This window comes from Euleptes europaea, chromosome 19, assembly GCF_029931775.1.
Source record: "Euleptes europaea isolate rEulEur1 chromosome 19, rEulEur1.hap1, whole genome shotgun sequence".
Taxonomy (NCBI): Eukaryota; Metazoa; Chordata; class Lepidosauria; order Squamata; family Sphaerodactylidae; genus Euleptes; species Euleptes europaea.
Window position 1 is genome coordinate 29,448,634 of NC_079330.1, and position 25,796 is coordinate 29,474,429.

The following is a 25,796-nucleotide window of genomic DNA, read 5'->3' on the forward strand; positions in this document are numbered from 1 at the left end:
ATTTTAATAGATTTATAACCTGCTCTTTCCCGGCCAAAGCCGGGCTCAAAGCAATTAACAGGTATTAGTCAAATCGCCATCAGTACATAAAACCCCATAGAACATACTCAGTTAAAAACCAGTAAAATTTAACCAATAAAACCCATTTGGTGCACTTTAAGCACACTGGGCCATAGTAAGCTGGGGGCGGGGGAGAAAGCAATCGGGCCCTACCAAGAATTGATGGAATGATGTAAATAAAAAGGAGGTGGCCAGGGAGGCCAGCTATGATAATTTATACCGCTGCTGTCCTCAGCCGTAGTCCTGGCAGAACATCTCTGCTTACAAGCCCTGCAGAACTGCTACTAGTCCTCACGGATCACATGCAAGGGAAGTCTGATAATACAGCGCTTTACTCTGCCCTGGTTAGACCTCACCTAGAGCATTGTGTTCAGTTTTGGGCACCACAATTTAAGAAGGATGTAGAGAAGCTGGGACGTGTCCAGAGGAGGGCAACAAAGATGGTGAGGGGTCTGGAGACAAAGTCCTATGAGGAAAGGTTGAAGGAGCTGGGTATGTTTAGCCGGAAGAGGAGAAGACTGAGAGGGAACATGAGAACCATCTTCAAGTACTTGAAGGGCTGTCATATAGAGGAGGGTGCCGGGTTGTTTTCTGTTGCCCCAGAAGGTCAGACCAGAACCATCGGGTTGAAATTAAATCAAAAGAGTTTCCATCTGGACATTAGGAAGAATTTTCTAACAGTTAGAGTGGTTCCTAACAGTTAGAGTGGTGGAACAGGTTTCCTCAGGAGGTGGTGAGCTCTCCTTCCCTGGAGGTTTTTAAGCAGAGGCTAGATGACCATCTGTCAGCAATGCTGATTCTGTCACCTTAGGCAGATGATGAGAGGGAGGGCATCTTGGCCATCTTCTGGGCATGGAGTAAGGGTCACTGGGGGTGTGGTGGGGTAAGCTGTGAATTTCCTGCTTTGTGCAGGGGGTTGGACTACATTACCCTGGTGGTCCCTTCCAACTCTATTCTATGAAAATAGATGGCTGAAAATCTCACACTTTCTCAGACCACCTTGTGTTTTTGCCATTCTGAATTGCCTTGAGGAATGTGCTCTTTTTTAGGAAAACAAATTGTCGAGACCTACCCTGCAGGTCATTGCCATCATGAGCAAGTTAATTATAGCAAATCACATTACAACTGCTATTTCATGCATTTGTATTATGGAATAAGACCCATTGAGCTTTGTGGGATTTACTTCCGAGTAAACATACATTGCTTTGTGCTGCAGTCTTCTGAAAGGCTGAGGGACTTGGGAATGTTCAGTCTGGAGAAGAGGAGGTTGAGGGGGGACATGTTATAAATTGTGGAACTTCTTGCCCCAGGATGTGGTGATGTCTGCCAGCTTGGAAGGCTTTAAGAGGGGAGTGGACATGTTCATGGAGGACTATTCATGGATACTAGTTAAAATGGATACTAATCATGATGCATACCTATTCTCTCCAGGATCAGAGGAGCATGCCGAATATATTAGGTGCTGTGGAACACAGGCAGGATAATGCTGCTGCTGCAGTTGTCTTGCTTCTGGGCCTCCTAGAAGCACCTGGTTGGCCACTGTATGAACAGACAGCTGGGCTTGATGGGCCTTGGTCTGACCCGGCATGGCTTTTCTTATGTTCTTATAACATGTTGTGAGCCGCGCTGAGCTTGGTGTTGCCAGAGAGGGGTGGGACAGAAAAAAATAAATGATTGCTCTCTTTAAGTATTTCAAGGGCTGCTACTTAGAGGAGGGCAGGGAGCTGCTCCTGTTGGCAGCAGAGGATAGGACTCGCAATAATGGGTATACATTATGGACAGAAAGGTACCAGCTGGATATTAGGGGGAAATTGTATAGTAAGAGTTGTTAGACAGTGGAATCAGCTACCTCAGGAGGTGGTGAGCTCCCCCTCACTGGCAGTCTTTAAGCAGAATCTGGACAAGCACTTGTCAGGGATGCTCTAGGCTGATCCTGCATTAAGCAGGGGGTTGGACTAGATGGCCTTTATGGCCCCTTCCAACTCTGTGATTCTATGTACCTATGCCCTTTGGTTTCAGTGGCCTTCTCTGTTGCCAAATGGACAATTTCTCGTGTAGCAACCCTGGATTTCCTCAGTGGTCTCCCATCCAAATACCATCCAGGGCTGACCTTCTTCGCTCCTGAGATGTGATGAGATAATACTAGCCCCTGTCCCTTTAATACAGGTTTAATTAGTACAAATGGGCAGTTGAAGCTTTTCACAGCATGAAACTAAACATTATCATCTGCTAATTGCTGCAAATTAAACCGATTATGAGAGGAACCAGTTTAAAAGGTGGTGACTCTACTAGCCCCATCCTGGCAGAGCTTGGAAGCTAAGCAGGTTCAGTACTTGGATAGGAGACTACTAAAAAAGACTGGGGCTGCTATGCAGAGGAAGGCCAATGGAAAACTATCTCTGCTCATCTCTTGCCATGAAAACCCCAAGGTGGAGCTTCATTGGGTTGCTGTGAGTTGGTGCAACTAGACAGCACATTTTAACCCTACCAAAGGATGAGCCCCCAAGCTTGCCCATCAAAGTGGGTGTACCCAGAAGTGAGAACTCAGGGAGACGTATTTCTAATTAACCAACAGCGTTGCCAACCTTTTTAATGACTCTGCTCCTGACTAACTGCAGTGTGATCTGTAGATGTGAGCAGGTGGAAATACATCTCTCCATGCCATGAAAACCTTCACCTCCATGGATCATCAGGCACAATAACAGCACAGGACAGGCAAAGTATTTTTTTCTGGCCTGCTTGCAGCCCTATGGTTTCTTGCAACTTCAGGGCACAACTGCCTTGTTTGAAAACAACAAATCCCCCAAGTATGCTTAGTCTGCCATCTTCTGGCCTTCAAAGGAAATTATACAGGGAGGTTTTGAAGAAGAAGAGTTGGTTTTTATAAACTGACTTTCTCTACCATTGAAGGGAGACTCAAAGCGGCTTGCAATTACCTTCCCTTCTCCACAACAGACAACGTGTGAGGTAGGTGGGGCTGAGACCGCTCTAACAGAGCTGTGACTTGCCCAAGGTCACCCAGCTGGCTTCGTGTGTTGGAGTGGGGAAACAAATCCAGTCCACCAGATTAGAGCCCGCCACTCATGTGGAGGAGTGGGGGATCAAACCCGGTTCTCCAGATCAGAGTCCACCGCTCCAAACCACTATACCACACTGGCTCTCTAAAAAACAAGAAAACCCCCCAAGTTAAAATAATGTGAGAAGAATGAGGAGATAACTAGTAATGGAAGTTTGGTTGGGAAATTAAGTAGGGAGTAAAGAATAATGAGGAAATGCACAAGAAAGAGACAGTGGAGATCGTGGAACGTTTAGAGGCAACAACAAAAGGGTTAAATATTTCTAGGGGAGAAAGATTTGCACAGGAAAAATGGCTGATCTATAGAGATGTTTTCCTCTAGTGCTGCTGAATTAAATACTGCTTACTTGCTGCTAGTCATGTGTGCATAGGATCACAGCTTTTGCTAGTTCTAGAAGATGAGTTGTGTTATGGTGCAATCCTATGCAAAGATACCCCAGTCAAGTTCAGGTTTATTGCATATGGCCAAAAGCCGTGACATGAACTGATAAAAATCCATATAACAATCACTGACAATACTCCAGTGTAAGCTCTAAATAGGATTGCACTGACAGTTAGTGCAAAAAAAAAAAAAAAAAAAAAAATCCAGACACTGGAGCGCCATGGCATCTTCAAGACTCATGACTTATTTTCTTCCTAGCCTGAGGTTGCAGTTAGTCATGTAAGTCATATAAGTCCCAAGCAAAATCCCAAACTAAAAGCTATGCTTTACCTTTTATTAACCAAACTAACCCAAAATAGTGTGCGAGCTTCCAAGTTCCCCAAGAACTCTGCATCAGGTTGGATATTAAAAGTAGGGTTGCCAGCACCCCCACCCCCCACTACAAGCAGGGGATGGGGAGGTAGGGTTGCCAGATCTAGGTTGGGAAATTCTTGGAGATTTGGGGGTGGAACCTGGGGAGGACAGGGACCTCAGTGGGGTATAATGCCGTAGAGTCCACCCTCCAAAGCATCATTTTCTCCAGGGAAACTGATCACTGTATTCTGGAGCTGTAATTCTGGGGGATCCCCAGGTCCCACCTGGAGGCTGGCATCCTTAGTTAAAAGGGGTGTGTGATTTTTAATTTTTTGTAGCATCAGCTTGGGGCTCAATTCATCAGGCGCATGCTTTTAGAAGCTCCTGATAAGAATTTTTTAAAAGCCAGTCTTGAAGGTGCCACAAGACTCCTGTTAGCCTGTATTAGATTAAACAACCAAAATCAAGTTAATTCATGCAATCGTATTCCCTATTACTATGTATGAGTGTGAAAACTGTACACTGAAGAAAGCTGACAGGAAGAAAGCAAATTCCTTTGAAATGTGGTATTGGAGGATAGTGTTACGGATACCACGACTGCCAAAAAACACACACACAAGTTGGCGGGATATAGATCAAATCAAGACTGAACTGACCCTAAAAGCTACAATGACTAAACTGAGGCTATCATACTTTGGTCACATTATGGGAAGAGTCACTGGAAAAGACAATCATGCTAGGAAAAGTGGAAGGCAGCAGGAAAGAGGAAGACCCAACAAGAAGGAAGCCATGGCCCTCCTGAGAGGGAGGGCATCTTGGCCATCTTCTGGGTATGGAGTAGTGATATGCCTGTATTATTGTATTAATTCCCAATGACAATAACACAGTAGGAGGTTGAGAGTTCAAAGCAGTCTGTTTATTAGGCCCAATATACACACCGGGTGAGAACTGCCCCAAATGCGCAGGACAATTCACACACCAGAACAAAGGATTGCAACAGCATTTATAACTTCTGGTCAGGGGTGTTACAAATACGTCATATAGTGCGTAGAGACACAAAGACCCAATAATGGATTAGCATTATTGGATTAGCATAGGCCTATCAGTGTGGTTTTGAGGCGTGGATTTAGGTGGCTACATGATCTGTAATGGAGAAACGAAACTTAACATTCTCATCTGACACCCCTAAATCACTGCCTTGGGCCTCATTAGGGAAGCTAGCTGTACCAGGCCTGCAAGGATGATCTCACTGGCACCTGATTGTGTGCAGAATATGGTATTGTGCTAGATGCTCACCCTTATACCCCGGGCTTAGCATCTTTATAAGCGTGAGTATGCGGACTGAGTATATAAGCATACATTTCCAATAATAATGAAGATTATAGGCATTACAGTAGGGGTCACTGGGGTTGTGTGGGGGCGGTAGTTGTGAAATTCCTGCATTGTGTAGGGGGTTGGACTAGATGACCCTGGGGGTCCCTTCCAACTCTATGATTCTAATTTGCAAGACCTGAGCAAGGCTATTATTGAGAGGACGTTTTGGAGGACTTTGGTTCACAGGGTCACCATGAGTCGGAAGTGACTTGACACACACATTTCGTTATTGTTAATAAGGTTATCAATAACCTTATTAATAAAAGTTCATTAGTATTATTAATAATAATAATTATTATAATATATTAAGAATTTAATAATTCATTAATAATAATTTATTAATAATAATTTAATAATAATTTATTAATAATAATTTATTAGTAATAATTTATTAATAATAATTTATTAATGATAATTCAATAATAATAATAATAAATAGTAATAAAAGTTTATTATTAATAGCAACGACAATAACCTGCAAAGGTTACAAGGCTGCAGCAGGGCAACCCGTGCAACCACCAGCGGCTCCAAAGCCTCGCGCCCCCGCTCAGTTCCTCAATGGGCAAAACCCCGCCTTTTCTGAAAAGACAGGCAGAAGGCGACCAATGAGCACCGGCAGAGGGCGGGGCTCGGCTTGAGCAGTGGGCGGAGCCCCCAGAACGGCGGTCGCAGCCTCAACCGGGAAGGGGTGACGTCACATTATCGCGCCTCTTTCTTGGCTTCCGGGTTGGAGAGGAAAACAAGCGACGCCGGGGAGTGTCACGTGGCGGGTACCTGCAAATGGTGTGTATCTGCCCTGCCAACCATGGGGGAAAGGAAAGGGTGGTTTTCCCGTCTTGACGGGTCGGGGCAGCCACCTTTTTGTTTACCTGGTAGGCTTCCTGTTCTTTAACAGCTACCCGGCAGGTAGGAATTCAACAGGTGTTAACATCACGGCACCTCTCTGTCCCCCTTCCCATAGAGATACAGTGATGGCGGAGGGAGCCTTGACTTGTTCAGTACTGTTATTTTTATTCCATTAGAAAGCTTTCTCCATCGTCCCTTCTCTCTTCCTGCTTTCTCCTCACAACAACCCTCTGAGGTTGGTTAGGCTGAGCGGGGAGCGGCTGGCTCAGGGTCAGCTGCATGGGGGAGAGGGAGGACTTGAGCTTACTAGATTCTGCTGTTTAAAGAAGAAGGGTCGGTTGTTATATGCTGTCTTTCTCTACCTTTTAAGGAGAATCAAACCAGCTTACAAACTCCTTCCCCTCCCCACAACAGACACCCTGTGGGGTAGGTGGGGCTGAGAGAGCTGTGACTAGTCCAAGGTCACTCAGCCGGCTTCATGTGTAGGAGTGTGGAAACCAACCCTGTTCACCGGATTACAGTCCACTGCTCATGTGGAGGAGTGGGGGAATCAAACTCAGTTCTCCAGATTAGAGTCCACCACTCTTAACCACTACACCGCGCTGGCTCTCCTTGGTGGCTCTCCTTTGTGTATAGGAAAACTTGAGAAAGCAATACTGGCACAACTACCTCCCACACACATTCCGCCCGTGACCCCTGCTCCATGTCCATAAAATGGCAAAAAACCTCCAGTATCCCTGGACAAACTGGTCTGGAGGAAAGTTGCTTCCTGAGTCCAAAGTGGTGATCAGCATTTCGCTGGGCATGTAAGAAAGGGCCACAAGAGCCAAGCACTGACACAACCCTTCCTGCCCTCCCTATATGACAATCTTGTTAGATCCTGTGTTATGGTTACAAATGTGTCCAAGGAATATAAGATTACAATACCAAATAATAATTGCTTATATTATTAACAGTGTTAGGAGTAAAAGCAGAATAAATTTAGGACTGCTGCAAAGTAACATGTTGTTACTATGTGACTGAGCCTAATCAAAAGATATTATGCTGGTTTTATAAAATTAATTTTGCTTGTATAATTGTGGCAGCATGAACTTGGATTCCACCAATTCATGAATGATTTTACAAGTGACAACAGTATGTGCTAATGAGAACCAAAGTGGTACAGTGGTTAGTGTTTGGATTCAAATCCTGGCTCAGCTATGAAGTTCTGTCTCAGGGGGTTACCACACTTTGTATTCCCAGCGATGTATTAAGAGTTTGAAAATGTTATAAAAAACATCGCTTTAAAAGGGTTTTGTATACCATGGCTTATAAATGGTTGGAAGACGTCTTCACAGCTAAAGGGGCCAAACAAAGTGCGAACAGTATTTTTTACATTTTCAAACTCTTAATACATTGCTGGGAATACAAGTGTGGTATTCTAAACCTTGCAGGGGCTGTTTTAAGGATTTAATGAAGGATCATGTAAGCCCATCCTGAACTCATTAGAGGAAGGGCGGGATAAATATAATCAATAGCTAGTGTCCAAAAATGCAAGTTATACTAATATAAATTGAAGAAAATGAAGATGGGATGTGTTGTCTTTAATGGTAGATGAAATATTTTCTACAAGTTGTAAATTAAGAAGATAGCTGAATTTTCTTAAAATCATTTAAAACCATTTTGATAATGTGAAACCAATTTGGTCATTTAAAACCATTTTTTTTAAAATGCCCCAAACAGGACTCTGTTCTTTTTGCTACAGCAGAATAGCAGGGCTATTCCTGTGAAATTTATGTATGAGTCTGTTGCATTTTCCTGCCCTTTCTTCAAGGAGTTCAGGTCAATGCACGTAGTTTTCCTCTCCTCCATTTTATCCTCATAGCGAGAGAAATATTGGCCCAAGATCATACATTGAGTTTCATAATTGAGTAGAGATTTGAACCCAGGTCTCCTCCCATCTAGCCTGGCAGTCTGACCACAATGCCTCTTGTGGAAAATTCCTTTTTTGTAGGACTTGCCACCTTTTTCCTGGTAGAGCTCTTGTGCTTTTAACAAATGTGTATCTGATAAAAACTGATAGGTGAAGCTCTTTCTTCCAGTTTTTCTGCATGGTTCTTTTTGTCCATTCTGGCCACATACCACTTCTGTTTAGTGGTATGGTATCCCATAATGCTTTCTTTTTTAGTTTCCATTTAAAGCAAAATCTCTTTCCATTGGCAGGTATTTCTAGAAAGGCTTTTTGCTTTTTGATACTCAAAGATAGCAACTGGCTGTTGCTTTAATCTTGATTTTTTTGCATCGCTGCGCTCTCTTTTGTTTTCGATGCGGATGATGCCATTTAATAATGGGTCTATTATGCTGTGAATGTGCCTTTGGGAATTTGTGAAGTTTGTTGTGGTGTGTTCCCTCTTCTCTTTTCAGCCTGGCTTCTGTTGCGATGGAGAAAAAATCCAGATTGCCCAGAGGAGAAAGGAAAGAACGCCAGGACTTTGAGACTTTGCCTATTTATCGATACAGGAAGAAATTAGTTGAAGCCGTCCGCGACAATGCTTTTCTCGTGGTTACCGGCGAGACAGGGAGTGGAAAAACCACTCAGCTCCCAAAATATTTATTCCAAGAAGGTATCTGTTTATCTCTTTGTAATGCTTGGAAGACAAACTGCTGGTCAAGCCATGCCTTTCAAACATTCTCTATTTGGTGAACCCTTTTCTGTGTTGATTTGGCTGTCAAGGGATCCTTGTGTGGTACTTGGAGTGTTTCAGCAATGTGGGCAGTGTGCTGTAGAATGTACCTTTCTCCCTCTGAGTAGGGCAGGGGTCCTCAACCTTTTTGAGTGTGCAGGCACATTGGAAATTCTGACATGATGGGCGCAGCAACAAAATGGTTGCCACGAAGAAGAGTTGGTTTATTTATGCCGACTTTCTCTACCACTTAAGGAAGAATCAAACCATCTTACAATCACCTTCCCTTACCCTCTCCACAACAGACACCCTGTGAGGTAGGTGAGGCTGAGAGAGCTCAAAGAGAGCCACAAAGTCACTCAGCTGACTTCATGTGTGGGAGTGGGGAAACCAACCTGGTTCACCAGATTAGCTTCCGCCACTCATTTTGAGGAGTGGGGAATCAAACCTCCAGATTAAAGTCCACCGCTTTTAACCACTGTACCATGCTGGCATCAAAATGGCTGCTGCTGGAGGCAGAGCCAGCCACAAAATATTTACTGCAGTTTAACTTCGGTAACACAACATAGATCATTGTGCTGTGGTGGCAACTGCTGCCAAAGCAACACTTTGCATAGCAAATCAGAAGCCTTGCTGGGCAAACCCCCTATCTGGCCCCACCCACTTCCTAAATACACTTGGTGTGCACCAAAAAAGGTATTGGTGGGCACCATGATGCCCAAAGGTCTCTTAGGAACCCCTGCAGTAGGGTTTCTATTGGGCTTGTTGCTCCCCCATGAGAAGAAGAGTTGGTTTTTGTATGCCAACTTTCTCCACCACTTAAGGAAGAATCAAACCGGCTTACAATCACCTTCCGTTCCCCTCCCCACAACAGACACCCTGTGAGGTAGGTGGGGCTGAGAGAGTGTGACTAGCCCAAGGTCTCCCAGCTGGTTTCGTGTGTAGGAGTGGGGAAACAAATCCAGTTCACCAGATTTGCCTCTGCCGCTCATGTGGAAGAGTGGGGAATCAAACCCGGTACTCCAGGTTAGACTCCGTCGCTCCAAACCCTTCTCTTCACCACTACACCATGCTGGCTCTTATGAGAATTGATTGTGTGTCATAGAAGCCGTGACAGCATCTGCAGAGAGGTGGTGGTGGGCATTCTTTCTTGCACAGGTAAATAGAACTGCATTGCAATGGAACAGTCAGAAAGTTGCACTGGTGAAAGGGTAGGGACTGTGGCCTTCACTTCTGTATTGCTACCTATCACTGTAAGTATACTCCAGTTTAGGTAGTTTCTACACCACTTAGTGGATTACGTTTAAAAGCTCTCGCTTGGTTTCATCTCTGTTTGAGATTTGTTTGTTTTCAGATTTAGAATCATAGAGTTAGAAGGTACCACCAGGGTCATCTAGTCCAACCCCCTGCACATTGCAAGAAATTCACAACTACCTCCCCCACACACTCCCAGTGACCCCCTACTCCATGCCCAGAAGATGGCCAAGATGCCCTCCCTATGTAGTCCAAAACCTGTCGTCCTGTTCTTTGGGTGCTGTCTGTTACTGGTCTTCTCACTGAGGAATGCCTGACAGACCTCCGAGGAATCCCAGCAGGCCTTGAAACACAGTCTCGAAGTCACTGGACTCGGGGAGCGATGCTTTTGAGACCCATTCTGCAGGGTGTTGAATTATATCTAGAAATGTGTCGCTTGGTGTTTTTGACGTGTGAAAAAAATCTCCACAAAAGAAAGACTGTTATTTTTTTAAGGCAACCGTCAATTACTTCTCTCTCTGTTCCCGTGGAACTTGACAGAGCTATTCTGTTCCTTTCGCAGGATTTGCCAAACATGGCCTGATTGGCGTGACGCAGCCGCGGCGAGTGGCTGCCATGTCTGTGGCGCAGCGGGTAGCGGAGGAGATGAGCTGCCCTCTGGGAAGCATCGTGGGGTATCAGGTTCGCTTTGACGAGTGCGTTTCGGAGGTATGTGTCAGAACTGATCTGCCAGAGAGTTTGGATTTCGCTCTGGAGTTTTGAGTTTCGGCAAGCAGGCAGCATCAAGGCTCCGGAGAGACACTGTGGCTCAGGGCAAGATGACAAACTTCGTGTGGCGCTGGGTTTGATCCCAGACACCTCTGGTGGAAGCATCTTAAGTAACTGGGGTTGGAAAAGACCTGTGGTTGCCTGAAACCCTGGAAAGCGGCTGCCTGTCAGAGTGGCCAGTACTGAGTGAGAAACTGGCATCAAGGGATCCTGGCAGACACTCCCTGGCAGTCTGGATGCAAACTGAACTTGCTAGGAAAGACACAGGGAGGGGAGAGGGATGGGGCCCAGGCAGAGTCTACGCTTGGGCAACTCGGATGTGGCCTGGTTGGTGGGGCATCCATGGTACAGGATGGAGCTGGTAGGAGAAGCAGGCAGGCATTCTTTGCCCAGCCCTGGGTGCCCTTGGCTGGAGAGTGTCGGGTCAAGTGTGGGTCTCTGAACTTGGGTGGAAGAGGAAGGAGAAAGGGCTCCCCCATCTAAAAAAAAATCAATGCAATATGGTCCTGCACACAATATGGTCCCTCTCCCCACCCTGTGGTTCAGTTGGCATCCAGGCTGCCAGGGAGTGTCTGCCAGGATCACGTGGATTAGTGACCCAACTTGGCATAAAGCAGCTTCATAAACAAGCAAATGTCTTTGATTTATAACCTGCTTTTTGGTCCTTGTGGGCCAAAATAAAATAACAAGATTCCACTTGGCAGCAACAAAATTTAAGATTGCAACAATTAAAACGCATTAAGCCTAAAGCGTCAATTCAATACAGCCAGCAACCATCTCTCAAACTGGATCAGAGGTCTCTTGGAATAAAGCAAGGTCTCCTGTTTGCTCTGAGAGGCCTATAGGAGCGGCATTGCTTTTGTGTCTGGGGGGAGGGAGTTCCAGAGTTCGTAAGTGGCAGCTAAAAAAGTCCACCTGCAGGTCCCAACCGACTTTACCTCTGACACAGTCGCTTCTGGCCAGTAGGGGCTACATACTGGCCTCAGAACTCTATGCAGCCCCCACCCCCAAATGTCTGTTATGTTGCCCTGTATATCAGAGGCTTAGAATTGGCTTTTAGTTTCCCTTGTTAGATAGGTTTGCATTTTTCTGTGTCTAAAAAAATACTTGTTGGAAAGTGCTGTGCTGAAACCTGTGGACTCTCCTCTCTACCCCATCCAGCGATTACAAACCCGTGAAAGTTTTTACAGCATGCCTTGAAAAATCACACCGCTGTGCTGGATTCATCCACCATGGGGAATACCCATGTGACATCGATGCCCCTTCCTTTTGCTAATATATAGGCCAGATGTCATCCCCAGAGAGGGCATAAGGACATACTGGATCCTGCAATGGATCTTGTGCTTTTGCCGCAGGACAGCCCTAGAAACGCCACTGCATTATCCTGTCCCTGGGTGCTGATTATTTACGTAAATAAAAAGCAATATTTTCAGACCTCCTTTCTCCAATGAATGGATAAGAATGCATAAGTAGCCCCCCCCCCTCAAAACACAGATTGGAATGGTGGCAATAAATGACAGCTTTAAAAGGCCACACATTCAATGAAAACAGCAGTACTAATCCAGCAGGAAGTCCTCCAGAATACACACCTTTCTAAAACCGCCTGAACACAGGATGGCCCTCACTTCCACTGGTAGCCCGTTTCAAAATGGTGGGGTAGCCACCGGAGAGGCCCTGACGTGGGGCCACCACTGAGCAGTTCTCTGTTTGGGGGAGAGAAGCAAGAAGCTGCTGGTGTGAGCAGAGGTGGTGCAGCGGTCCGCACAACTGGGAAGCAAGGAGGCTGTGCTAGCGGGGCTGTCTTGCATTGGTAAAGACATCGTCTGTCCTTGAGGGACCTGATCCAGATGGAGCATACCTTTTTGAGAGCAAATGTGTAGCTAGATCAGGGGTCCCAAACCTTTTTGAGCTCTGTGGGCACATTTGGAATTCTGACACGTCATGGTCGGCGCATCAACAGAGGGGCTGCCACAAAATGGCTGCTGCAGGAGGCGGAACCAGTGACAAAATGATTGCCACAGCTTAACTTCAGTTACCCAGCGTAGATCCTTGTGGCAGCTGCTGCCAAAGCAACATCTTAAAAAATCTGCACAGCCAATCAGAAGCCTTTCTGGGCGAAAGCCCTGCCTGGCCCCACCCGCTTCCTAAAAACACTGGGTGGGCACCAGAAAAGGTCTCAGCAGGCACTATGGTGCCCATGGGCACCTTGTTGGGGACCCCTGAGCTAGTTTTTGAACCAGAAAAAAGAATCCGCAAATTAATAACTCAGATGTCAACAGTTTGGAAAATCCTTGTTTATGTCCAAGACTGCGGCTCTAACCAAATGCCTGATTACACCGCACAGGATACCTCAATCAAGTATATGACAGACGGCTGCTTGCTGAGGCAGATACTGGCAGACCCGCATCTTTCCAAATACAGCGTCGTCATCCTCGATGAAGCTCACGAGCGGAGCCTAAGCACGGTGGGTGGCGTTAAAACGAGCCTGCTAGGGGCCCCGTGCTTGGTCTCTTGAGGCCAGCCGGGAGGGCCTTTAGGAGACCTGGCGGGGGAGACGTGATGTACGTTACTCATTCTTTAGGCCGCAGATGTTTAATTCAGAGATGGGAAGGCTGGCAGGCAGGCTAGCTAGTATAAAGCATCCTTATGCAGGCTGTGGGGAATGTGATGGAGAGAGAGAGCTTTTTCCCCCTCTCAAAGGATTAGGAGTTGGGACCATCCATTGAAGTTGATGGGCAAGAATACAGAGGATGTTCGTAATGTACTTGTTGTGGTGCCCACTGCCTCGGTAGTGATAGCCACTAGCTGGTGCGTATGTAAGTGCCGTCAAGTCGCTTCTGACTCATGGTGCCCCCTATGAATTAACGGCCTCCAAAATGCCATGTCGTCAACAGCCTTGCTCGGGTCTTGCAAAGTGAGGCTGCTGACTTAGATGGCTTAGAGCCAGCGTGGCGTAGTGGTTAAGAGCAGCGGACTCTAATCTAGAGAACTGGGTTTGATTCCTCCCTCCTCCCCATGAACAGCAGACTCTAATCTGGAGAACTGGGTTTGATTCTCCACATGAAGCCTGCTGGGTGACCTTGGGCCAGCCACAGTTCTCTCAGGACTCTCTCAGCCCCACCCACCTCACAAGGTGCCTGTTATGGGGGGGAGGGAAAACGATTGTAAGCCACTTTGAGACTCCTTGAAGGTAGAGAAAAGTGGGATATAAAAATCAACTCGGCCACAGCTTGGCAGTAGGGTATCTGCTTTGTGTGCAGAAGGTCTCTGGTTCAGTCCCTGGCATCTCCACTCAAAAGGATCAAGTAGGAGCTGATGTGAAAGACACATCATGCACGTGAGGTGCCAGGGAGCTGCTGCCGGTCAGAGGAGATGTCAGCTCAGGCGTCTATCCCTAGCTTCCCATAAAAAGACACTCTCAGGCAGGTGAACCTAAGCAATGCTAATTTATTAGGAGCAAAAAGACAGCCTTAAGAAGTTGACTGTGTGAGGGTCTCTGTCTATATGTCTCTGCTTTCCATCATTTGCTTATCAGTGGACTCGTAAAAGCAGTTCACACCTTCTGGTCTCAGGCGCCAGACCTGATCGCCCCATGTATCTTCCCCCCCGCTGTTCTTCCTGTCAGTACTCCCTCAGGCCGCTGCGGCCTTGGAAGTGCGATAGCCTCACCAGACTTCCTGGGACTCGTCTGATGTTTTGTATTATGCCAAGCTTGTAACTTCCCATAACAATAAGTGTGAACCCCAGTGCCCCAGGGCCCTGGAGTCAATATATTCTGTAAACCCGATTCGCCCCTCACTTGCAACTCGCTACCTGTGCCTGTCTCATCTCCTGATGTCTTCAATAAATCTTTTGTTTCTTTATCAACGTCTGAACATTTGATTTGGAGAAGTAACTCAGAGAGAGGGGATCTCTCACATTGAGTTGCAAGTCTTTGCCTCTCGAACTGCTGCTGTACCTTTTGGGACAGAATGCCAGGCGATGAGGAAAATACCCCAACTACCCCCGACGCACCGGACGAACCGGTGGTACCGAAGAAACCGGACCCCAAGGAGGAGGGTGCCAAGCCAAAGAAGCCTACGGATCCCATCCCTGACCAGGGCCAGGACGGACGTCCCCGAGGGCTTTTTAACAATTGGCTGGACTCCCCCAAGGGTTGGTCTCTCTCCAGAACCGCGGCGAAGGATCGCCGTTTGGCCTTTCCCAGCACGGGACTTGAAGGGGACCCGGCGCGCAAGGAGGCCCTGATGGAGGAGGAACGCAGGCAGTGGCAGGAGGATCGCCAGGCCATGCAGGAGCAGATGGAGACCATGCAGCGGGTGATGGGTGAGATGGCAGCGGTTCTGGACGCGCTGAGAGTGCAACCGCCGGCTGGCAACCCTCCAGACGGAACACCGGCAGCCCCTCCCGCGCCTCCTAGCCTCCCGCCCCGCCAGGACCTGAAAGTCACGTATGACGGTTCAGGGGACCAGTTGACCTTTTTCATGGTCCAAGTAGACATTTTTATGCGAGAACAGGGCCGCACATTCACTTCCGAGGAGTCCCGGGTGCAGTACGTGGCTTCCTTACTGCAAGGGGAGGCGGCCGCCTGGATGGTGTTGCAGTATGAGCTTCGCTCGCCGGTGCTGCGAACGCTGGATGAGTTTATGGTAGCGCTCCGCAACCGCTTTGAGGACCCAACTCTGGGTGAGCGGGCTAAAGCCTCCTTGATGCAACTGCGCCAAGGGACTAAGTCGGTGGCGCAGTATGCAAGTGAGTTCCAGTCCCTAGCCAGCCGAATCCTGGACTGGAGTGAAGCCACCTTGGTACAGTGTTTCAGGGAGGGCCTCAACCCAGACCTCCAACATTGGGCCTTCATGCAAGGGAACCCCCCAGACGTGGAAGGTTGGGTTCGTCACGCAGCCGACATAGAGAACCGCAAACAACTCCTGACCTTGTCCAAACAACGTCTCGGACGAGACCCAAGGCCACGAGGCGATCGGGGCCGAGACTTCCGCCCGGGGGGCAGCGGGGTTCCCTCAGCCGCAGAACGCCGCAAGCGTTTTGAGACTGGGGTCTGCCTGACCTGCGGAGGTAAGGGACACTTTGCATCGCAATGCCCCTCTCGAGCTGGCCGTCCCAACCCCCCACGCCAAGCCCCAACCGAACCGCAGAAGGCGACCGCCGAGGACCAGCCCCGCCGCAGGAGCGGACCACCGGGCCGACGCTCCGGCGCACCCTCCGCTCTCCATGCGCGGCCCCAGGATGGGGCCTCCACTTCTACCGACCCAACGGGGTCCCGGATTACAAATACCACTTTTGATTCGGACGGCTCCCCGACCGCCACCACTCCTTCCCCCTCTTCCAGCGAGGAGGAGGAGTGGGAACAGCCGGCAAAAAACGCCGTCGGTCTGCTGTAGAGGGGGCTCCGCAGCAGACCGCACCTGTCGTTGTGCAAGGAGCTCCACCGATGGTAAGCGCCCAAGAGGACAATGTGTATGTGCGTGTTCACCTATCCCTACCGAAAGGGGGTCCCAGTTTAGAATTCCCAGCCTTGGTTGACTCGGGGTGCGCCCGCACCATGATTAGCGAGGAAACGGCCAAGAAACTGGGGGTCCGGCGCAAGCGACTCCCGGGACCTCTCCGCTTTTCCCAAATGGACGGGAGTGATTTTAAACGGGGCCCGGTGACCCACCGAACTGCAGCCGTGATCATGTCTGTGGGAGAGCATTGGGAACGCCTGTATTTTACCATTGCCCCTATTGTAACCCCTGTGGTGTTAGGGATGAACTGGCTGCGGGGACACAACCCTTCCATCGACTGGGTTAAACGGGTACTCTCGTTTCCAGAAAACCCCTGTGGGTTACATGATAAGGAGCGGGTTGTCCGGACTTCGGCCGCTGCGGTGGTAGGACCTTCCCCCCCAACCACCGCTCCACCTCAACTGCCCTCCGAATACTCGCAGTTTGAGGATGTCTTTGACGTTAGGGAATGTGACGAATTACCCCCCCACAGAGAGACGGACTGTGCCATAGAAATAGTGGGGGAAGGCAAACTGTCTAAGGGGAAGGTCTACCCCATGAGCCCTAGTGAAAAGGCGGTGTTACGGGACTATCTGGATGCCAACCTGGCGAGAGGTTTCATACGCCCTTCCAAGGCTCCTTATTCGGCCCCGGCCTTCTTTGTGAAGAAAAAGACAGGAGATTTAAGACTGTGTATTGACTTCCGTAGGCTAAATGCCGTTACCCAGTCTAACGCTTACCCTCTCCCTCTTATTCCCGACCTTCTAGCACAATTAAAGGAGGGCCGAATCTTCACCAAACTGGACTTAGTGGAAGCATACCACCGTATTCGCATTAAAGAAGGGGACGAATTCAAAACAGCCTTTTCCAGCTGTTTTGGAATGTTTGAGTACCTGGTCATGCCGTTCGGACTTTCGGGGGCTCCCAGTGTATTTATGCAATTGATTAATGAGGTTTTGCATGATTTGCTGTTTCGGGGGGTGGTGGTATTTCTCGATGACATCCTCATTTACTCTGAAACTATGGAAGAACATGTACGCCTAGTGCGAGAAGTGCTCCAGCGGCTGCGGGAGCACAGACTGTATGCTAAGGTATCCAAATGTGAGTTCCACCAACCTTCCATTACTTTCCTTGGGTACGTAATTTCCCACCAAGGGTTAGAAATGGACCCCGCAAAGGTCCAGGCGGTACTGGAATGGGAACCTCCCACTACTCGCCGCCAACTTCAGCAGTTTTTAGGGTTTGCCAACTTTTACCGGAACTTCATTCCTAACTTTGCCCAGGTTGCACTGCCCCTAACGGCCCTATTGCGTACCAAGGACAAGGGGGTTAGCGCCGCGCTACCCTCAGCCCGTTTGCAGTGGTCCCCCCAGTGCCAACAAGCTTTTGATCGTTTAAAACAACTTTTTTCATCCGAACCCGTTTTGGCTCACCCAGATTGCACCAAACCTTTCGTGGTGCAGGTAGACGCCTCGGATGTGGCCATGGGCGGGGCCCTATTGCAGAGGGATGAAGGGGGGCGATTGAGACCATGCGCCTACTTCTCCAAAAAGTTTTCCCAGTCCGAAATCAACTGGGCGATTTGGGAGAAGGAGGCGGCAGCGGTCAAACATGCCCTCACCATATGGAGACACTTCCTAGAGGGGGCCGAACTGCCGTTTGAAGTGTGTACCAATCACAAGAATCTTGAGGCTCTCAAGGGGGCGAGAAAGCTCAACGCCAAACAAATTCGATGGGCCCAATTCTTCGCCAAATTCCGGTTCACTCTCAAACATGTCCCTGGCAAGGAAAATGCCCTAGCCGACGCCCTGTCAAGACTTCCCCAATATCGCAACGATTTCGATCGCCCTGTGGACTCCCTGTTCACTCCCGAGCAGCGGGGGGAGGTCCCAAGCTTAGCCGTCACTACCCGGTCCCAAGCCCAACGACCAGAAGCCCCCCCTTGGCTCAAAGGCATCCCGGAAGCCTTCCAGCAGCGGCTCCGGGACGCCTCCTTACAGGAGGAGGAGTGTCATCTCCTCCCCACTGGCTTGGAACGAACCAACACTTGGTGGGTGCAAGGGGGGAAACTATACGTCCCATCCTCCCTTCGCAAAGAGGTCTTGGGACTGGTACATGGTGCCAGATTGGCAGGTCATTTTGGTTTCATAAAAACGCTTCACCTGGTACGGAGGCAGTTCTGGTGGCCCGGTATGAGAGCTGATGTGGAGTTGTATGTGCGCAGCTGCCCCACTTGCGCCACAGCTAAGAAACGGATGGGAAAACCCCCAGGGCTTCTCAAACCGCTTGAGAACCCCTCCCGACCCTGGGAAGTTAAAGCCATGGATTTCATCACCGACCTACCTCCTAGCCGAGGAAAAACGGTCCTCTGGGTAATCACGGACCTTTTTTCCAAGCAGGTCCATTTCGTTCCATGTGCAGGTCTTCCTTCAGCCCAGGGCTTGGCTAAATTATTCGTCACCCATGTCCTCAGGCTACACTCGGTCCCGAGGAAGGTACTCTCCGACCGGGGGGTCCAGTTCGTTGCCAAATTCTGGCGAGCCTTTCTAAAACTCATGGGGGTGGAGGAACAGGGCCTGTCCTCCGCCTATCACCCCCAGACGGATGGTCAAACGGAACGCGTAAACGCAGTGGTAGAATGTTATTTGCGTTGCTATGTGAATTTCCACCAGGACGACTGGGTCGACCTGCTGCCATTCGCCGAATATGCATACAACAATGCGCCTCATTCCTCTACCGGCTTTAGTCCCTTCCAAGTAATATACGGGACGGAATTCGGTCCCTTCGGTTCCGCCCCCGTCACGCCAGAGCTCCAAGCCACCCCTGATCTTCAGGAGTGGATTCAGGTAGTTAAATCTACCTGGCCGTGGCTGCTCAAAAATCTTGAGAAGGCAAAAAGCAAGTACAAGGAACAGGCGGACAAACACCGGTCTCCGGGATGGGAATTAAAGGTGGGGGAGCAAGTTTATCTGTCCACCAAAAACCTCCGCTCACTTCGCCCTTGCAAAAAACTGAGCGACCGTTATGTGGGACCTTTCCCCATTACCAGAGTAATCAATGAGGTCACCGTGGAACTAGAACTCCCAAAGACTCTCAAGGGAGTACATCCCGTCTTTCATATAAGTCTCCTCAAACCGTATGTGGCTGCTCCCCAGTTCCACCCCCCTCCCGAACATGAGATTCCTACCGTGGTAGGAGGGGATACCCATCTAGAAATATCCAAGGTTTTAGATTCCAAATGGAAGAAGGGGAAACTGTTTTACTTTGTTCGCTGGAAAAACCTTGGGCCCGCTCACGACGAGTGGGTGGCCGCACCCCACATGGCGGCCCCTCGCTTAGTCCGGGAATTCCACCTCGCTTATCCCGATAAGCCTCGCCCTCTCGCAGACCCCGGAGGGGGGCCTTAAGGGGGGCAGAATGTGAGGGTCTCTGTCTATATGTCTCTGCTTTCCATCATTTGCTTATCAGTGGACTCGTAAAAGCAGTTCACACCTTCTGGTCTCAGGCGCCAGACCTGATCGCCCCATGTATCTTCCCCCCCGCTGTTCTTCCTGTCAGTACTCCCTCAGGCCGCTGCGGCCTTGGAAGTGCGATAGCCTCACCAGACTTCCTGGGACTCGTCTGATGTTTTGTATTATGCCAAGCTTGTAACTTCCCATAACAATAAGTGTGAACCCCAGTGCCCCAGGGCCCTGGAGTCAATATATTCTGTAAACCCGATTCGCCCCTCACTTGCAACTCGCTACCTGTGCCTGTCTCATCTCCTGATGTCTTCAATAAATCTTTTGTTTCTTTATCAACGTCTGAACATTTGATTTGGAGAAGTAACTCAGAGAGAGGGGATCTCTCACATTCTGCCTCTCACGCAGGAGAGGGCGTTAATAAAAGTAAAGCAGATGGGTTACAATATAAAAGCATTCAAAGCGAAAACAGTAATACAAGTGAAACCACAGGTTACTAAGGTTACGAATGATGGGAGAATTTTTCCTGCTTCTCCCCTGTCTCGGTTCTTTATATAGTTGGAAATTCTCTGGGTGCTTTACTCACCAAAAGCAAGGACCAGAGGATATGATAGGAAAGACAGACCTTTCGCACAGATACTCTTTAAACAATACACCAGACGTATAACAGTGAACCATCCTAGTTTATTAAACTTACAAGAGAAATATAAGGCAAAGAAAGAAGCAAATACTTGACTAAATATATAAGACAGAAATTAACATACCCACACACAAATTGACATACAGACAAACAGTTACAGAGGCCTCTGGGTCACTTCCAAAGAGAGAGACAGAGATGGCAACCACTCAATGGGTCTGTGGTCTCTCCGTGGAAGGACAAACTGGACCAGCCTTTTATAGGTTGAGCCGTGAGAAAGGGGTCTCAAACGGCCCCCTCCTGTCAAATTCTTGAGGAGATGAGTCTCCACAAATCATGACTAAATTTGTTTTGGAAATATCCTGTTCCATAGTAAGGTTCTCATGTCCAGGTCTCTGATTCTTGTTCCGCCCGTCAACCAGTGTATGGAAAACAATTTCCTTCATTCGTAAGCAGAAAATCTTGCTGCCTGTTGAAATGACCTTGTTACTCTAAACATGATTTGGGGCACTTAATGTGCTTTTTGGGTGACTAGCACCTAGCAATGCAATCTCCTATGCCCTTTAGGGTCAAGATCCTAATTGGAGATGGGGTCAGCTAAAAGTCAGGTCTTCATATGGCTTCTACGCTTCAGATTAATAAGCTACAGATTAATAAAATTGGTTCTTCTTAACCCAAACCAATGTTTATTATGAGAATTCTCACCACAACGGAGAGATAACGATTCTCACAGCTTTCACAAAATCAAAGCCATAACACGGAGACAGGATCAACAGCATGAGATCATAACCTTGACCAGCAGCCAGCACCTGGCCTTGACAGGAGGCCAGCCTCTGATCTGCAGATGACAAATCTTAACTTCGAAAGGAGCCCAGCCAAGGCCTGATCTTAAGGAAGCCCAGCCAAGGCCTGACCCCATGCCAGTCCTGACAGATGAACAGTCTGACTCAGTATAGCAAACCTCATGTGTTTCTGACCAATCCAGCCAATGGCTGAGTGGAATCTGCAGGCTTAGAGGCAACGTACCTTGAAATGCTGGTTGCTGGAGGCAAAAACAGAGGAGGCTTGGGTCTGTGCTCTGCCACTTTGGCTTTTCTGAGGCATCCGGTCCGCCACTGTGGAAAGCACAGTCCTGACCCAAGTGGACCTTTGGTCTGCTGCTTTTGTTACACACTAGTAACTTTTGCAGACGTAGCAGTTTCGGGTACTGAAAGCATGCCGTGTGCTTAACTTTCAGTTTTGGGTACTGAATGCGTGCCGTGGGCTTAACTTTCTGTTTGGGGATTATCTAGATTAGATTACTGCAAAAGTGCCTGAAAACTTCCGTTGGCACAGAATTCTGCAGCCGGGTTGCTGACTGGGACCTAGGGACCATATCACTTCAGTCTTGGCCCATCTAGACTGGCTCTCAATCTGTTTCGGGGGACAGTTCAAGGTGTTGAGCTATCTGGCTTCGAACCAGCATACTTGAAGGACTGTTTACTCCCTACCTGACCACTAGTTTGTGTAACGGACTGTATGATGTGCTTTTACCATGCTTGATTTAACGGTCAGCAACCTTGGTAAAGGAAGCCACAGCCCTCAATTTGCAAGACCTGAGCAAGGCTGTTAAAGATAGGCTCGCCACGTTTGTTCATCTCAGTTTTTCAGAATACCACCACCATATGGTTTGCCCGCTTATACTTATTATTTGACAATGCCTTGTCTTTCTAGAGCCGTCTGTTAAGCTGGGCTGAACACTATCCCCTCTATGGTTATGCAGGGCAGAATTTTGAATATACCATATCCAGAAAGGACCTGTCCTTGCCCTTCTGGCTCTATTGATTAACTAGCTCATGCCCTTTTCGAATGCCGCTTTTATGAGGAACTTAGATCACATTATATCTTCCCCCTTTTAACATATTAATCTAATGCCTCTGTGTCTGACATAATGCTTTTTCATTAAGTGACAGGGACCCCAAGGCTACATTGTCAGTGGCAAGATTTATTTCAGTGCTTACATCCCTCAAACATTAGAATTAAAATAACGCTGCTCAAGATCAATGGATCAAGGAGCTTCTAAGGGATACAAGGAAAGAAAGGTTAAAGATAGGACGTTTTGGAGGACATTGATTCATAGGTTTGCCATGAGTCGGAAGCGACTTGACGGCACTTAACACACACACACACAACCTTGGTGGCCCTGATGAGGGCAGAAAGGCAGGGTCTAAGCGTTGCAAATACATACATACATACATACATAGCTAGAGGAGAATGGAACGAGTTTGGCAAGGGGGACGTGTGGGTCGGCACCCTGCCCGATTGCTTTGCTTTTGTATTTAAAATCGGGTCACATCAAAGCACAAAAGTGGAAGGGTGGGAAGGATCAGTGCAGGAAAGCTCCTGACTGTCCTCCTTAATCAATGTTTAACACAGGGGTCCGCAACTTGGTGCCCATGGGTGCCATGGTGCCTGCCAACATGTTTTCTGGTTCCCACCAAATGTTTCTAGAAAGAGGGTGGGGCCAGGCACGGCTTTTGCCCGGCAAGGCTTCTGATTGACTATTGGAGATTTGATTGGCTGTGCAGGCTTTTTCCAACTGTTGCTTTGGCTGCAGCTGCAACCCTTAATATGGCCCTGCGGCTAGGGTCATACAGGCTTGATTTGTGCATGTGAGCGGGAGGCTTGTGGGCAGCCGGTCACTCTGTCCCTGGGATGTCCTTGAAGCCTTCCACCCATCCCTGGGGATCTTACAAGTCCTTCTCTTGCTTCTTTGCCCTTCCCCCACCCCCCTTTCCTCATCAGGACATCCTCTTTGGCTTGCTGAAGCAAATGTTCCTCAAGAAGGAACCCCCTGGCAGAAAGAAACCTCTCAAGGTGGTGGTCATGTCCGCCACCCTGGACACTGGCAAGTTTTCCGAGTTCTTCGGTGGCTGCTTGGTGGTGGACATCCCAGGAAGGAGCTACCCAGTGAAGGAGATCTTCTGTGGCTTCGTGGGACCGAGGGATGCTGGGAGCTCTGCTTACGTGACAGAGGTGCCTGCTTGCTGATCGGACTGATTTGTGTAATGTTGGGTTTCTCACTTTTAAGCATTGGGAGACGAGAGATATGGCAGCCCTCTTCAGTGGGGCACACTGGCAATCTGTGGGGTGGCTTAATGCAGGCTGTGTATGACCTCACAGGGCCAGTTGATGGGATTCTCTCTTCACCCCTCATCTCTGACATTTTTAGCCCATGGTTCCCCACTCCTCCACATGAAGCCTGCTGGGTGACCTTGGGCTAGTCACAGTTCTCTCCAAACTCTCCACCTAACTCACAAGGTGTCTGTTGTGGGGAGAGGAAGGGAAGGGGACTGTTAACCGGTTTGATTTTCCTTAAAAGATAAAGTTGGCATATAAAAACCAACTCTTCTTCTTTCTCCAAAGACCCACAGGGTATGGCTCTCCTCTCCTTCACCGGAGAGCTGGGGTTGGGTACTGGTTATTGAGCTGAACGGGTGGCTAGAAGGTGGAAGCCAATGATGTTGGTGTGTGGGAAGTGTCAGACTGGGCCTGGTGGGTTCTGGGTTCAATTCCCTGCTCAGCCCTGGCTCCAGACAAGTCACTTTCTCTCAGCCTAGCCTCTACTTATCAGGGCTGGTGTTGGAGCAAAATGGAGGGGTGGGGCAGAACCTGGTACGTTCTCCTGAGCACCTTAGAGGAAGGTTGTAATAAAAATGTGACAGGTACATCCTCGCAACAACCCTGTGAGGTAAGTGACTCAGACAAGGTCATCCAGCGAGTGCAGTGGTTGAGGAAGGATTAGAACCCAGATCTCCCTATGAGACAAATTCATGGAGGAGACTGAAGGTAAGTTGCTGCAGCCATTTTGGGGCTGGCTGTACCTCCTGCAATAGCCATTTTGTGGCAGTGCCCACCATGCGATGTCAGAATTCCAAATGTGCCCCCAGGCTCAGAAAGGTCGGGGACCCCTGTGAGGGATAATGATATAGGCGTATGTCAGAATTCTTGCTAGCAGTTTATGACATGTAGAAGAAGAAGAGTTGGTTTTTATATGTCGACTTTCTCTACCACTTAAGGAAGACTCAAACTGGCTTACAATCACCTTCCCTTCCCCTCCTCATAACAGACACCTTGTGAGGTAGGTGGGGATGAGAGAGCTGTGACTAGCCCAAGGTCACCCAGCTGGCTTCGTGTGTAGGAGTGGGGAAACAAATCCAGTTTACCTGATTAGCCTCCGCCACTCATGTAGAGGTGTGGGGAATGAAACCCGGCTCTCCAGATCAGAATCTACTACTCCAAACCACAGCTCATGTGTGAGACAGGATGCTGGACTAGATGGACTACTGATCCAACCTGTACCCTAGGGTAAAAATTCTGATGGCAGGGGACTTTAATGCTTGTATTGGGAAGAAGGATAAATTTGGCTGGCCTCAGTGAGACTCACCGAAAGTGAAACAAAAGATGTGGGTTACTTCTATTTCTATGAAAGATCCTCCAAGGATGATAAAATTAATCCTGCAGGTTTGAAAATCCTGGACTTTTGTTCTTAAGACCAATATGATAGTTTTAAATGGCCGAGTGGGCATCAACGAAATAGTACAGACGGACCACTGGTCTGATCTAGCAGGGCTCTTCTTATGTTTAGAAAAAAACTGCAGGGGAATTTGGGGGCAGGCTGACAGTAAACGCCATAGAGAAATAGTGTTTATGCTGATCTGTGGTCTCTTGGGCCCTGGCAATTCCTGACGGAGTTCCAGTTTCGTGCTCTTCCTATTGGGAAGAGGACCTTGGGAAAGGGAGGGTCTGATGTCACCGCTAGGTGACTACAAAGTGCCACATACAGATTCCCCAGGCCATCAGGGGAGTCTTTGCCACGGAGGAAATGTAAGGTATGTGAGACCCTCATCTCTTCAGCAGCAAAGCATGGTTTTTCTTCATTTGCACCAGTAAATTACTGCAGTTGTTGGAGGGAGAAGCGAACTCATGTTTTATCAGTTTGTGTAAAAGGGGATCTAAGCCAAGGCCCTAATCCTATTGATCTGTGTCGTTTCAGACAGTCAAAGTGACCTTGGACACCCACTTGAACGGCTCGACTGGGGACATCCTGGTTTTTCTGACTGGTGAGTTTCCGCCTTGTCTCCCAAAGTTCAATGGCGGAAAATTGCTTTCACCAGTAAAAGCAATAAAAGGAGTTGCTTCTTGGAGGCCGGCCTTATTCTGTGCCCAAACGAATTCCCTGTGTTTTCTCTCTTGACCAGCATTTCGCACTCCGGAAAAGCTGCTCACTTGGGGAGGGAAGGAAGAGCGGGCAGAGCGGCGCTGTTGCCGTGCAGTGCTGGAGAGCTGGCATGACGTGTTGTCTATGTTTTAAATAAGCAGACAGCAGCAGAGAAGATATTTATATAGGATGCACTTTGGCAAAACGCTGAAGGTGCTTT

General features: G+C 48.5%; 1 protein-coding gene across 1 annotated transcript in view; it reads left to right on the forward strand.

Moving 5' to 3' along the window:
• DHX40 (DEAH-box helicase 40) overlaps nt 1-25,796 on the forward strand; it is a 92,184-nt gene that overhangs the window by 40,226 nt on the left and 26,162 nt on the right. Inside the window, exons 2-7 of the mRNA XM_056865030.1 lie at nt 5,834-6,029; nt 8,496-8,695; nt 10,572-10,717; nt 13,122-13,241; nt 23,161-23,391; nt 25,412-25,478. Coding sequence (XP_056721008.1) covers nt 5,834-6,029; nt 8,496-8,695; nt 10,572-10,717; nt 13,122-13,241; nt 23,161-23,391; nt 25,412-25,478 — 960 coding nt within the window. The remainder of the gene's footprint in view (nt 1-5,833; nt 6,030-8,495; nt 8,696-10,571; nt 10,718-13,121; nt 13,242-23,160; nt 23,392-25,411; nt 25,479-25,796) is intronic.